The sequence below is a fragment of the Onychomys torridus genome, chromosome 5 (genome assembly GCF_903995425.1).
Source record: "Onychomys torridus chromosome 5, mOncTor1.1, whole genome shotgun sequence".
Taxonomy (NCBI): Eukaryota; Metazoa; Chordata; class Mammalia; order Rodentia; family Cricetidae; genus Onychomys; species Onychomys torridus.
In genome coordinates, this window is record NC_050447.1 from 118,801,784 (window position 1) to 118,815,957 (window position 14,174).

The following is a 14,174-nucleotide window of genomic DNA, read 5'->3' on the forward strand; positions in this document are numbered from 1 at the left end:
GTCTTTTTTGATAAATAGTTCAGAGTGTCTTTGCAAGCTCCTTGAATATGCCAAAGTCCTTGGTTGTTTAGGTTCTATAGATAAATCTACATCATATATATATATATATATATATATATATATATATATATATATATATATCTCCTCCTATAGATTTAAATCATTTCTAAGTGACTTGTAATGTCCCACACAATACAAATACTATATAGCTAATTATTGCATATTACTCTTTAATGTGTATGTTTGTTTGCATGTGTCTGTGTGCATTACATGTATGCCTAATGCCAACAGAGGCCAGAGGAAGGTGTTGGATCCTCTGGAACTGGAGTTTCATATGGTTGTAAGCCTTTGTGTGGGTGCTGGGAACCAAACCTGTGTCCTCTGTAGGAGCAGAAAGCACTCTTAACCATTGATCCATCTCTCCAGCCCCTGGTTTTATTTACTTGTTTGTTTTAAGACACAATGTTTTAGTTTCCTCCCTGTATTTCTGTGATGAAACACTCTGACAAAAGCAGCTTAAGGGAGCATTTATTCTGGTTCACTGTTCAAGGGTACAGATTGTCATGGTAGGGAGGTCATGGTAGCAGCAGCTTGGAGCAGCGGATTACATGTATCCACAATCAGGAAACCTAGAGTGGTGAATGCATGTTGCCCAGCTCCCTTTCTCCATTTACACATACCCCAGGATCCCAGCAAAGGAATGGTGTCACCGGCCCCCCACATCAACTAATGTAACCAAGGTAATCTCCCAAAGGCATGCCCAAGAGGCCTGTCTCCCAGGTCATTCTAGAATCTCTCAAGTTGACAATACTAACTATCACTCAGGGCATGATGTACCTCAGACTGGCCTTGAGCTCCATAGGCAGAAGAGAATGACCTTAAGCACTCCTCAAGTTGAAGCATATCCCAGCCATAGATTTCCTTAACCTGTAAATGGGTGCTGGTCTCACTTGTTCTTTCTGGAAACTTCCCATGGTGCCCTTCTGTGAGTTTCCCCCAGGACACATTTTGCATCAGTAGCTCTACAGTAATTCAACACAGCAAACTTGAGAAAACTGAGTGGAAGCTGAGGATAAGGCCTCAAGTATTTCAGAATCTGTTTACTGTGAGGTTTGTTGCCGAATCTCAGGTTCACGGATGGGTGTAAGCCAAGGATGGGAAAGAAAACATGAAGTTTCGGTCAACCATGGAAGGAGCAGGTCTCCTTTACCTCTGCTGTTCGTCTCTTGAAGGGAGCCTCTGTGTTTGCTCAGGGTAGACTTCAGAGGGTTGCCAGATTGGGGGAGGCGTCTTTCTTTGAACACTGCTGTTCATGGCAGTCCTCTATGCTTCACTTTGCCACAGCATATAGCCGTGAGTTCGGGCAGTGGGCAGAATGATCTAGAGAAGATGAGCCACATCTTGGAAGCTGTGCCACAGCTGAAGTTCATCTGTCTGGATGTGGCCAATGGGTATTCGGAACATTTTGTGGAATTCGTGAAACTGGTCCGATCCAAATTTCCTGAACACACCATCATGGTAGGTATGATGGGAGGTTCTCAAGATGAGGAAGCTAGGAGATGCAGTGTGCTGGGGTGGGGGGGGGGAGGCCTGCGCCTTTCCATTTTGTTGCAAGAGTAGTTTTGACTCCCCAGGAAAGGGAAGATCTGAAGAACTACCTTCTAAAAATGAATACAATCCTGGCCAACATCACAGATGTTGATCCCTTGTTTTTGGTGGATGGTATCTATTGTCTGCTAGCGGATGAGACATGTGAAAGACAGACTGGGATCTCCATGACCCCTTGATAGTGTATTTATTTTAAAATTGAAAATGCATGCCAGGCTTTCAGTTCAACATGTTGTCCTACACCCACACAGCAGGCATCTGTGCCACTGGGGTCAGACACTGGGGCTAATCATTTTATGAGAGTCATTAATGACAGTCGGTTGGTCGAGATGGCGTTATATCTAAGACCTTCGTTTTGTGACTTTTCATCCCTTCTCTGTGCTTTCCCAGCTCTTAGCACCCATTCTCACAGAAGCTATGTTGACTCCTCTCGGGTGAACTGTAAAAGGAGGTGGCAATCCCAAGAGTTACAGCTGGGCTTTAGGGACAGGGAGGCTGTTGTATTTTCACCCATCATTACTGGTCTTATTCAGTATGGTATGTGGGGAATGACCAGTGCATGATTTGCCCCTGCCACCTCTGTGTTTTCAAACCTGTTTGCCTCACATTTCCCCCACAGGAAGTTGGCAGAAAGGCATCATTTCTGCTAGTGGAGTTCAGTCATCTCTTTGTGGACCTTTCTTTGCTAAATTGCTTATGGTCATGATGTTTTACTACAGCTACAGAAGTCACCTCATGGAAAGGAAAATGGGTCAGGATCAAGGTATTTCCCTTCAGAGACAGGCTCTTATCCACATACTTTCTTCAGTGAGGTCTCACTTAGTTCTTTATGTAGCCTGTTTTCCTATGAATTCATTAGTGGATGAGATGAATTCATTAGTGAAGTCAGTACTTGATCCAGTCACCTTTCAGCAGCATCTCCAGCTAAGAACTGAACCTTTTAGGGAGCCCCTTCATACCATACCCAGGCCTGCACTTCCTGAGATAGACTTCCTAATGATAAAGCTGCCAAGTGAATCTTTCTCTGTTGACCCTTTGATGTGGATTCCTGACCCAGCTCCTCTTAGCTCTTACCCACTCTTGAGACAGATCTTCATCTGATTTCTCTATATCCTCCACAGCCTTTGCTGAGCTAGTAAGCCAGCCACTGTGTGTATTTGAGTCTGTGAGCCACTACAGCAAATGGCCTGAGAAGGCGGTCATCCAATCTTGGATTTAAAACCAAGATAGCTAGGGGCTGTGGGTAGCCTACTGCTCTGGGTTGGAACTGAGCTCAGATCTGTCGGATGTGACACTATCTCCATCAGACCTGTGGGAGCTGACACTATTTTCAGGTACCATCTGAACTGAGTTAAGCTGTAGGACATTCTGCTGGGAATTCCTTAGTTCTTGGGAGGATACCCATGTGTTTTGATCACAAAACATGCGTTTGTTGCATGTGAGAGTAAGGGTTTAGCTTTCTCCTACATCCATAAGCACTCAGTGTATTTTAGGGAGATGCCAGTTTCCTCTCCTGTTTCCAACATCTTGGTAAAGACTAGGAACAGTTATTTCACATTTACTACAGACCAGGAATCTTGTTTGTTTGTTTGTTTGATTGATTCTCAAGACAGGGTTTCTCTGTGTAGTTTTGGTGCCTGTTCTGGATCTCACTCTGTAGACCAGGCTGGCCTCGAACTCACAGAGATCGGACTGCTTCTGCCTCCCGAGTGCTGGGATTAAAGGTGTGCACCACTACCACCAGGCCAGACTAGGAATCTTAAACTCTGATTTGTTGGTCCCCAGAGAGATGGTTCAGCAGTTAAGGGCACTGACTACTCTTCCAGAGGACCTGGGTTTAAATCCCAGCATCCATATGCAGCTCACAACTGTCTGTAACTCCGAGATCTGACCCTCTCACACATAAATGTACCTTTAGGCAAAGCACCAATGCATATAAAATAAAAGTAAATAAATTTTAAAAAGCCTGATTTGCTCTTAGGTTTGAGGATTTATCACAATGCCACATTAACATAACAAAACTGCACATTTAGACTTGTTTGTGTTCACCTGCCACTGGGCAGTATGGGGTGAAAGGTACAGTACCTTTGTTTCTAGCTGGGGAGGCTGATTTAAGCTTGCACTGGAGCATGGTGAAGTTGTGATCCTTTCCTATGCCCCAGTACCACTCATGCACACCTAGCTCCAGGCCCCGCCTGGTGCCCCCATCCGTAGCCTATGTGGGAACTTTCTTTCCAGCCACTTAAAAGAGGGAAGAGAAATCTGGAATTCCAGAAGAACAGAAGCCCCAGTCCCTGACTGGGATATGGTAGCCTTGAATAGCACTTGCCATTAAGCTTAACTTCTTTGATTCCAGGTCAGGCATGTAGAAATCTCAACATGTATTTGTTAGGGATACTGTGCCCTTTATGGATTGATTGCATAGGACAGGGGAAGAAGGGAGGGCCCAAGGCTGCTGTGTTCTAGAGGGGTCTGCAGGGGTCTGGGGGTGTCTGCAGGGGTGGGACCTACCTCTCCTGTTTTATTTGCTCTGGAAACATGGAGGGTTAACAGCTGAGAAGCTTTTTCCACACACCGCCCTCATGGCATGCAGGTTGCTTACAAAGGATTAATGGGAAATGAAGCAGGCTTAAGGAGGCGGCTTAGCGGTTGTTTCACATCTTTGGTAACTTTATAAATTATGAAAAGTGCATACACAGGGATGTTTCTTAGGGCATTATAAGCCCTACTTCAGCGACCCTGCATCCGGAGGTCCTCACCTCAGTTTCCTCTTAGTTACTGCTTCCCTCTTGGCCGCTATCTGGTGTTGTATATTCCTAAACAACACCATTTGCGTTGGCCTGGTTCAAGCTTTCTGTGAGTGGTTAGCCTGTCTGTGTCTTGTGTTGTCTTTTGCTTCACGGTGTATTTGAGATTCCCCCTGCTGTTTTCTCAGCTGTGTTTGTGATTACCAAGACTGGATGGAGGCCATTCCTCCTTCCCAGAAGCTTTGCTCACTCTTTTCCCCTGTCTCCACTTGGTAGCTAGTTAAAGCACCATTAAACTCACCGACTCGGTGCCCTGTCATACTCCCTTCAGGCTGCTATCAAAATACCATACACTGGGTGACCTGTAAACAGTGGACACTTTCTGGACACTCAAGACCAAGGTCTGCCTACTGTCTGGTGACCTGTTCCTTAATAGGTAATGCACACCCTGTAGGGATGTTCTTGAATTGCAGAAAGGTCTGCACATGCTCCCTAGGTCCTCTCTAAGGAGCAGTAATCCCATTCATGAGTCTGCCATCTTGGAGGCTTCATCCCTCCACGCTAGTGCCCTGGCATTTGGGTTTCAGGATATGAAGTTTGAGAGGACACAGACATTCAGACCACAGCATTCTTGAAGTCTGTGCACTCATGTCCCCTATGGGGACTTTTAAACTCTTATGTTCCTTGTTTGGGAAAAGGAGTTTGAGGACACTAAGACATGGAGAATAATTGTGGGATTCACATGGATGCTATTTTTTTTTTTTTTTTTTTTTTTTTACCCATACAGCATACCCCAATAGTTGTTTAATTGCTTTTGGGTAGTAAGTTCCATTGAAAGCATGTGCTCTGAACAGTGTGAGTCGCAGCAGAAAGGTGGGACCTGGGCCTTGGAATTGTTTAAGGAAGTAAGAGAAGGGATGGGGCCGTAGCTCAGTTGGTAGAGTGCTTGCCAGCCAAGCATGAAGACCTGGGTTTGATTCCCAGAACCCATGTGAAAAAATGAAACAAAAGTACATGTAATCTCAGTGCTGGTAGGGTGGAGGTAGAGACAGGCGATTCCCTGGAGCTCACTGGCCAGCCAGCCTAGCTGAATGGGAGAGTATCAGGTAAAAGGGAGAGGCCCGCCATGGAAAATAAGGTGGATGGTGTCATGAGGTTGACCTCTGGCCTCCATACTGAGGCACACAGTTCTCTCTCTCTCTCACACACACACACACACACACACACACACACACACACACACACACGAACACACAACAATAAAGACAGGCACCACTTCTCAAGATGTTCCAAGCTTACAATGGCTGGCCGGTGGGGAGGGCCACACTTGACCTGTTTGCAAACATTATGTGCCATCCTCAAGAAGAAAGACCAGGGGAGATTGGGCAGTACAGGAAGGAGGGGGGAATGGGAAACAGGGAAGTGTGTGCTGCAAGGGCAGAGCTGGGGATTGCCAAGATGGAGCATGGCAGAAGGGGTGGATGGTGAGTTCCCACAAGCCCCTAGGCAACCTCTAGCATCGAGGGCCTCTGCAGGCCTGCTGGCTGGCCAGGAGGTGTTCCGTTGCTCTGGTTGGTTTCCCCAGCAATGAACTGAAGACTTTGGCAAGGTAAATGTTTATTCCTAAACTATTCACCGCCTGCGCTGATCCGTGGAATCCATGGTTCATTCAGAAACCTCCAGTGGACGGTCATGCCTTTGGCTCTCTTTGATGGTTTTGAAAATGTTAATTTCTCCTTTCTGGCTTTCAGCGGCACGGTGAGGAGGAATTAGCATTTACCCAGTGTTCTTGAGCTGAAGGGTACTGGGTGAATGCTGAGTGTTTTTAGAATCATTGCAGAAACAGATGATTCCTGGCCTCTGCACCAGGCCAGTGCTCCTCCAAACACCCTCCTGCCTTGCCTTGCTGTTCACCTGTGGCCAGTGGGGAAGTGAAGGCAAAGGTGTTGGCTGACAGAAGGGTCTAACAACTCCTAAGTATTTTCCTGCTGAACATTCTAGATACTCTTAAATGGGGTAATACAGACTTGGCATGTTTATTATCTTTTCCTCTCCTTTTTTCTTTTTTGATTTTGTTTTCTGTACTGGGCATTTGAACCTATGACTTCGCATGCTTAGACAGGGCTGTTTTCATTCTCTTCCCGCCCCTCATCCCTGCCCTGGACTGAACCCCAGTTCTTCTAGTCACACCCCAGCCATCTTTTTTACTTTAGATTTAGAGACACTAAGTTGTCTACACTGGTCTTAAATTTGTGATCTTACTACCTCAGCCTTCCATGTTGCTTAGATTATGGACATGTGTCACCATGCCCAGGAATCTCAGTTTTTATCTAGGGCCTTGAAGCTGGAAGCCACCCAGCTTCCCTGGGTCTATTAGTCTGCTTTCTGACAAGACCTGAGAAAAAGTTTTGGTTTTTAAGTTAAGGCTTGTTTGGCTTCAGGTTTCAGATATTGCAGGTCATGGTCACATAGCTCTGTAGTTTCTGGGTCTGTGTCGAGGTGAACAACATGACAAGGTGTGTTTGGTGGAGAAAACCACTTACTTCACAGGATGCAGAGACTTGGAGATGAAGGTGCTAGGGATAAGACACATCCTTCAAGGACACGCCCCCAGCGCACACTTCCTCCAGCTGGGCCCTGGTGTCCTGAAGTTCCCACCCCCTACCAAGACCTCAAGAAGTTAGAAATTCATGAATAGATGAGCCCTTTGGTTGATGTGGTGGCTCCCTCAATTCCCCAAGTCCCACCTGTCAATCCTGCTGCACTGTGGACCCAGCATCTTGCCTATGAACTTTGAGGATATTTGAGATGTAATCCATGACACCAGGAGAGTGGGGATGACTAGCAGGACCTGCTTTCTGTCTGCCTCCATGACTCAGCTGGGCACATAGTTTTTTTTTGTCATGGCTGTCTAGGAAGTGAACAGGCATGACTACCATAGTACAGGGCCTATCATGCTTCCATGGGCTGTCACACTCTCATGCCTGTATCCACTCCCTACACAAGGCGCTTCATACTGATATAAAGCACTCTCTCTTAATCACCCTGACCAGCCCCTTCCTATCCACAGACCTAACTCCCGTGCCCAAGGGGCCACCTATGCAGAACTGGAAACTTCACACCAAAGCTGAGTGTTATCTTTATTTCTGAATGGGTCTTGTCCTCTTTTGTCTGAATTGGGTCTTATGGTTTCCAGCAGAACCATTCCTATTGGAGAGATAAACAGCTTTTCACTTTGTGAATGACACGTCTTTTGGCTAAATCTTTGGCCATGCTTGTGATAGTTTCCTTGGGAGAGAATCTTAGCATTTATGAACAAGGGACATGCATACTTTTGAAGCTCCAATTTCTTTCCAGGAAAACGTGTGCTAGAAAAGAAATCCCACATGTAGCGAGAGTTTATGTGATATTTTCTTCTCAGTATTTAATGTTTATAACCACTGCTTGTCGCCAGGCAGTGGTGGCACACGCCTTTAATTCCAGCACTTGGGAGGCAGAGCCAGGCGGATCTCTGTGAGGACAGGCACCAAAACTACACAGAGAAACCCTGTCTTGAAAACAACAACAACAACAACAACAACAACAACAAACCATTGCTGATTTACTATGTGAAAAGTAGACTCACACTGGTGTATTAATTCTGATTATTACTGAAGTCGAGTAAACTTGCGGCTTCTATTAGCCATCTTTCCCTCTTTGTGTTTTAATTGCATTTTTTTCTTCTGGAGCTTAGGAGTTCTCCATATGTTCCATCTAGTCACCCTTTGTCATAGCTCCACGTGCTTTTCTCTAGCTGGCTGTTTGTTTATTGTATTGTCTGCTCGTGTGCATTTTATTTTTATAGAGATGGTTCTAACTTTGCCTTTACACTCCCCAGCTGAATTTACAGGAAAATAGCTTTACCTTTAACCCAACCCCAGTCCTCCATCTGCGACATCTGTCATCATTTTCTGTTGGCAGCTGGTGCTTATACTCAAGTAGCTTCAAGCTGGCCTCGTCACCTCTTTCTAACAACCTTTTTTTTTCCCTATGAAGTTCAAGTTATTTTGTATAAGTTAAAAAAGGAAATTTTCCCTCAGGGAATTAATTCAGTGAAAGGACACTTGGGCTTTGGTGGGAGTACAGTGAGTAAGGCTGCATTCTGTAAAATGTGACTTCGCACGGTTGTGAAAACCCAGTCAGGGCATGTTGCCAAGGATCCTGAGTACCAGCTGAAGAATCCATGGGGGCAGTGAGTTGTAATAAAAGGCCTATTTTTGCTCTCTCAAGCTCCCGCAGTCAGGGAGCTAGTACTATTTCCGGCGCAGATGCATTCTTGTGCTTGATGGATCCCGCCACTTCCTGGCTTGCAGGTCTATTCTTAGGACTGAAGCTTCTTTCCATTTGTAGACAGAGCCTGTGCCAGTGGCATATGGCCCATTACGGCCTGCCTGCCCTTTTGTACCAAGGTGGGAACCCCAACTCTAGGGCCACTCTGGTGTTTTCTCAGCAACAAGAAGGTCAGTTTTCTAACTGTGGCTTTCTGGGTTCTATAGAGATTTCCCAGGGCTTTTATAGATGCCAAAGTCTCATGCCCATTGCTAAGGGTTTTGATCAGCTGACTGGGTTTCCTTGCTTATGGATTTGGGGTTCCCTAGAAGATTTTGTTTTGATCTGATCAGTGTTGAGATATTCCATAAGCCTGGCCTAGATACCCTCAGATTACCTATGTTTCTAAAAATTCTACATTTCTGTGGCTTCACATGTTATTAGTTCACCCAGGTGACTTTCTCAAAAGGGATCTCCTGCTATCAGCTTCTGTGTTGGAACTTAGTAGAAGAGGGAACCAAGAACATACTCACCGATTCTCAGACTTAAATCAACTTCAAAATTGGATGCAGTGGTTTTTGTCTCCTGGAACCCTGGTAGCCTCAATATACCCTTGGGGTCAGGAGTGGAGTTTCCCACTGACCACTCCATGATCTCTGTACCCCACCCCTGCCAGAGTTTTTCCTGTGATGGAGAGCTGTGTCCTTCCTGTCACAGGCAGGAAACGTGGTGACGGGCGAGATGGTGGAAGAACTCATCCTTTCTGGAGCAGATATCATCAAAGTGGGAGTTGGACCAGGTAAGACCTGCTGCGATTCCAGGAGGGCTGTCTGTGGGGAACAGGGCACTGGGGCTTGGGGTTCCTAGAGATGGCCACGTGGGAACCATGAGAGACTCACCCAGAGGCTCAGGGCACATTCTGAGGAAGATCACTGAGTTTCCCCACAAAGCTCCTGAGATGTCATTGAGCTGCTCTCTGATGACCCCAAGCAGCCGTGTGTTGTGGGATAACCTTTTTGTACACTGTGAAGATCTGTCTCTCTTTTACCTCATCATTAATAAAACATCTCCGTGTTGTTATTTGGGAGCTGGCAGTCGAGAGAAAGTCTGGTTATGGGCCTGTAGTTGAGTTTTGAGGCCCTGCTTCAGCGTGTTAGTATGGAAGAGCAAGCTGTACAGAAGATCACTGATCACTGATGAGCCATTTACCCTGAAGAGGTAGGGAATACATGAGGAAAGCTAATAAACAAGAATGGCTAGGTTCATGTGAATGTTTGAAGGACCCCAAACATTGTAAATAGTGTTGTGACTAAGTGGCCACATTTGAACATGACCTGTGGTCCATATGTTAGCCACACTGACTCCCCACCTGATACTAATCCACCTCTTGGGCACAAGGCCCACCCACAGGCCTCTTGAATAAAGGAATCATTAATTTAATCCAAGTTAAGTTCCAGCCTTAACCTATGAGTTACTGTTTCTTACTGGGACTGGCCAGCATTTGCCTTCTTGTTTCCCATACCCAAGCATGCATTCTCACTGCCATGTTCTAAAAATCTGTCCTGGACATCCATTATTACCTAGACATAGCATTGGAGAGAAGGAAAGAAGACAGATGCTTTATATGGGACTAAAAATAACAGCAGATACACAGATATCTACAACACACACACACACACACACACACACACACACACACACACAACCTCTACCCCAAAAAGACAGTCTTTAAAAAAAGAAGCAGACAGACAGGAAACTCATGCAAGGGATAAGTGCTGCCATAGGAAGAGGACCCCTTGTGCTACGACCTAGCACGTGTAAGTGCATATATTGAAAAATGGCCCTGTCTGCTCATAAAACATGTAGGCTTTTAACAACAGGGAGACTTCAAACCCAGCTGTCATCCTGTGGTTTTCCTCATTGCCACCCACTTAGGCAGTTCATAACTTTCTGAGCAAGATAAACAGTACCTGGTCTGCCCCTAACACAGCACATAGAGACCCTACAAGACATGCAGGAGAAGGTGAGCAGTGGCAGAGTGTTGTGACTCACTCATGCTTCCCTGGATTCTTTCCACGCTATTTATAGAGTTCTCCTGCATGAGGCTCTTCTCAGTTAGACAAAGGGCTGAACTCCCCACAGCTTACTATGCTGTAGAGAAAATACTCCCCAGCACTCCTCCACAAATAATGACTGAAGCACAGCTTCCCTGGGACAAGGACATTTAAGATGAAGCCTGAAAAGTAAGAGAGGGTTGGCTGGGTAGCAGGGAATGTTAGTGGGTGGTGAAGGGGAGAGAGAGAAGAGAAGAAAGGGGGAGAGGGGAGAGAGGGAAAACCCCAGAGTACAGAGAACCCCTAGGAGGGAAGAAACTTGCTGAGATCTTGGTGGTAAGAGCACAGGGAAAGAGGGGCACATAAGAGGGGATGCAGATGGGGCATGGAGGTGGGTACTCAGTCGCTTTGGGGGTAAGATGAGTTAGAAGTGAGAACAGGGAACATAGGCTCTTGGTGGCCCCCTGGACCCAAGAGAACACAACCAGGACTAAATGGGACATCGGGACAGGAAGAGGCAGAGAGAAAGATGTCCATGTGTTGGCATGACTACTGCAGCCAGGCTGACCTCAGGTCTAGGCTGAGTAGAGACCCAGACCAAGGAAACAGGGCAGGAGGTATAGCATGAAACTAAAGATGGAAACTGGGTTATGTTTGGGCCAGGGGTGAATAATAGAAATACAGTTATGTGGCTTCCTCCTTCCAAGGGTTTGTCAGACCTGGGGACAAGCTCTTCCCCCTAATGCAAATGCATTCCATGACAACCATACCTGGTAGTCTCCTAGGCTGGGCAGTGAAGTATGGGGAGGTTAGTAACTTGACCAAAGTTGAAGGTGAAGAAGCTTGGAAAAGGCTGGGAGGATTCCCAGTGGCTCCTGGAAGTGGAATCTGATGGATGGAGGAGAGAGAGGAGACTGGAGCCTGTGCTCATCCATTGCAGGGCAGTAGACATCACGTGGTGAGGGGGAAGGCAGTGAGGGTGGTGTGGGAGATGATGTCTAGGACATCTGCCAACCATGATGGTGAAGAGTTGAGGGGCACACGTGGCCAGTGATGTATAGTAAGATCATGTAACTGACCAGTCAGTACTCACCCTGCAAGTGTACATCCACTGTTATGCAAAAGTCACCCCTTCACTGAGGCAGCGCCACATGATGGTGAAGGGGTATCATTTTAGGTTGTGTTCTATTCATGCAGAACCCTCCCTGAATCCACTTCTCCTTTCCCCACAGGTTCTGTGTGTACCACCCGAACCAAGACAGGAGTGGGCTACCCCCAGCTGAGTGCCGTAATAGAGTGTGCTGACTCTGCCCATGGCCTCAAGGGGCACATCATCTCTGTGAGTATTAGTCGGATCTGGGAGCCTCTGGGGACCATGGGGAGATCGTGACTGTGGTCCTGGCCCTGAGGGGTCATGCTGCCTTCAAAGACCCTATTTCCAAATACTATCCCATTCTACAGGTCCTAGGGATTTGGATGTCAGTATGAATTTGGGAGGGGCTGACACAGGCCATCATCTCTCAGATTCAGGAGTTGGGAAATGCTTTAGGAAGTGGTATGGAAGGGTGGTGGTTTGTTCCAGGTGAAATGATAGAAGAGAGCAGAAGAATATTGGAGAAACATTAAAAAAAACCCTCAAAACCCTCAAAGCCACTGTTTTGGAGTGGTGAGCTGGGAGTGGGTAGAAGAATGGATCACAGATGAATTCCAGGGCAACTGTGGGAAAGAAGAACTCTGGGGCACATGTGAAAACCTGGGGCTTTCTTCCAAGTGCAATAGGAAGCTATTGAAGATGTCAATGCAGGAGAAGGTGAGTGGGTTGGCTTGTAGCAACCAACAGTCTCCTTTGGGAAGTACTGGGAAGGGACAGGCTGAGAAAGGAATCTAGTTGGGTAGGTGTGATTCAGACTGCAGGTGACTGCCATCCACTAAAGGGTAGGCAGCAAGTCTGCAGAGCCATACACCAACCCAAAGCATGTTTAGAGAATGGAATTAAATCTTGCCAGTGGAGTTAGTATTTGTGGGGCTGGTAAAGGAGGAGGAGTCCACTTCTGCTTCACGGGCTGGTTCATTAGAGTGGCTACTGAGGAACAAATTCACTTTGGATTTATGGGTTCATGTTGAATTTGAGGTACATGACAGGCACTGAGGAGGACTCATGGGTTGGAGACTGGGCAACTAAAGAGCCCACTGGTCTTGGGAATTTATGAGTGGATGAGGAAGCAAGAGGATGAGCAGGTAAGAGGTGAACCTCTGACCTCGAGTCAGGGGTACCCGACAGGAGGCAGCAGTGAGCTGAAGCAGTCAGATGCTTCCACCTCACCTGTCACCTGTTGAGGGCAGTATTGGTTAAGGCATGGAAACAGAGTTGGGCATGATACTAGTATTCTGACAGAAGCTTCTGGAACAATGATGCCACCATCACCAGCCGTCAAGTGTTACCAAGGATTGATTGAGTGATTGAATGACCAGGTGAAGTGGGTCCTTTCCTTCCGTGCACCTACTCTACATCTTTCACAGAACCACCATGTGGACCACTGGCAATAGTAATGTGATTTGAGTTGCTCACCATGGGGCCAATGTTGTGGTGGACCATGGCACCTGCTTGCATAGCTGAGATGGATGCAGGAGTGGATGGATAGTCAGATAATGTGTCCAGTTGTTCCTTGATGTTCTTAAGCAGTGGAGTCCAGCACTTCTGTGGAAACCACACCCCACAGATGTTCAAGTCCCTCTGCACAGTACACTAGTATTGGGGTATAACCTCTATACAGATTCTCTTATACTTTAAAATCATCTCCAGATTACCTAATAAAGTGTAAATGCTGGGTAAACAGTTGCTACCTTGCATGGCTTAGGAGATAATAAGAAAATCTGTGCATGTTTAGTAGAGGTGCAGATTTTTTTATTAAGTATTTTTATCTGTGGTTGGTTGAACCAACAGGTGGAATAGCTGTGTAAGGTAGGCTATGATATCTCTCTCTCTCTCCCTCTCCCTCCCTCCCTCCTCCTCTCTCTGTCTCCTTCCCTCCCTCCCTCTCTCCCTCTCTCTCTGTCCTTTTCCCCTCTCCTCTTTCATCTATCCATCCACCTGTCATCCATCCACTATCTTTATATCTATCATCTAACCATCCCATCCATCCATCCACCCACCATCCATCCATCCATCTGTCCATCCATCCATCCACCATCCATCCATCCATCTATCCATCCATCTGTCCATGCACATTTTCTTACAGGTGTGTATATATGTGTAGTTACATATTTCATATATTTGGAGTTATGGTGTACTTTTAATAGTTCATAACAGTATTGATTTGATTTGAATATATCAAACCTTCCAATCATTTTACTTTGGCAGTTCCTAGGCCAAGCTTCCACATGAACTTGCTGATGGATTTCCTTAAAACCCACATGTAAGAAATTAATGCCATCATCACCATGAAATGATGCCTCA

The 14,174-nt window shown here is 46.3% G+C and overlaps 1 protein-coding gene across 1 annotated transcript in view; it reads left to right on the forward strand.

Moving 5' to 3' along the window:
* Nucleotides 1-14,174, forward strand: part of Gmpr (guanosine monophosphate reductase) — a 37,883-nt gene that overhangs the window by 12,661 nt on the left and 11,048 nt on the right. Inside the window, exons 4-6 of the mRNA XM_036188626.1 lie at nucleotides 1,345-1,518; nucleotides 9,381-9,462; nucleotides 11,950-12,056. Coding sequence (XP_036044519.1) covers nucleotides 1,345-1,518; nucleotides 9,381-9,462; nucleotides 11,950-12,056 — 363 coding nt within the window. The remainder of the gene's footprint in view (nucleotides 1-1,344; nucleotides 1,519-9,380; nucleotides 9,463-11,949; nucleotides 12,057-14,174) is intronic.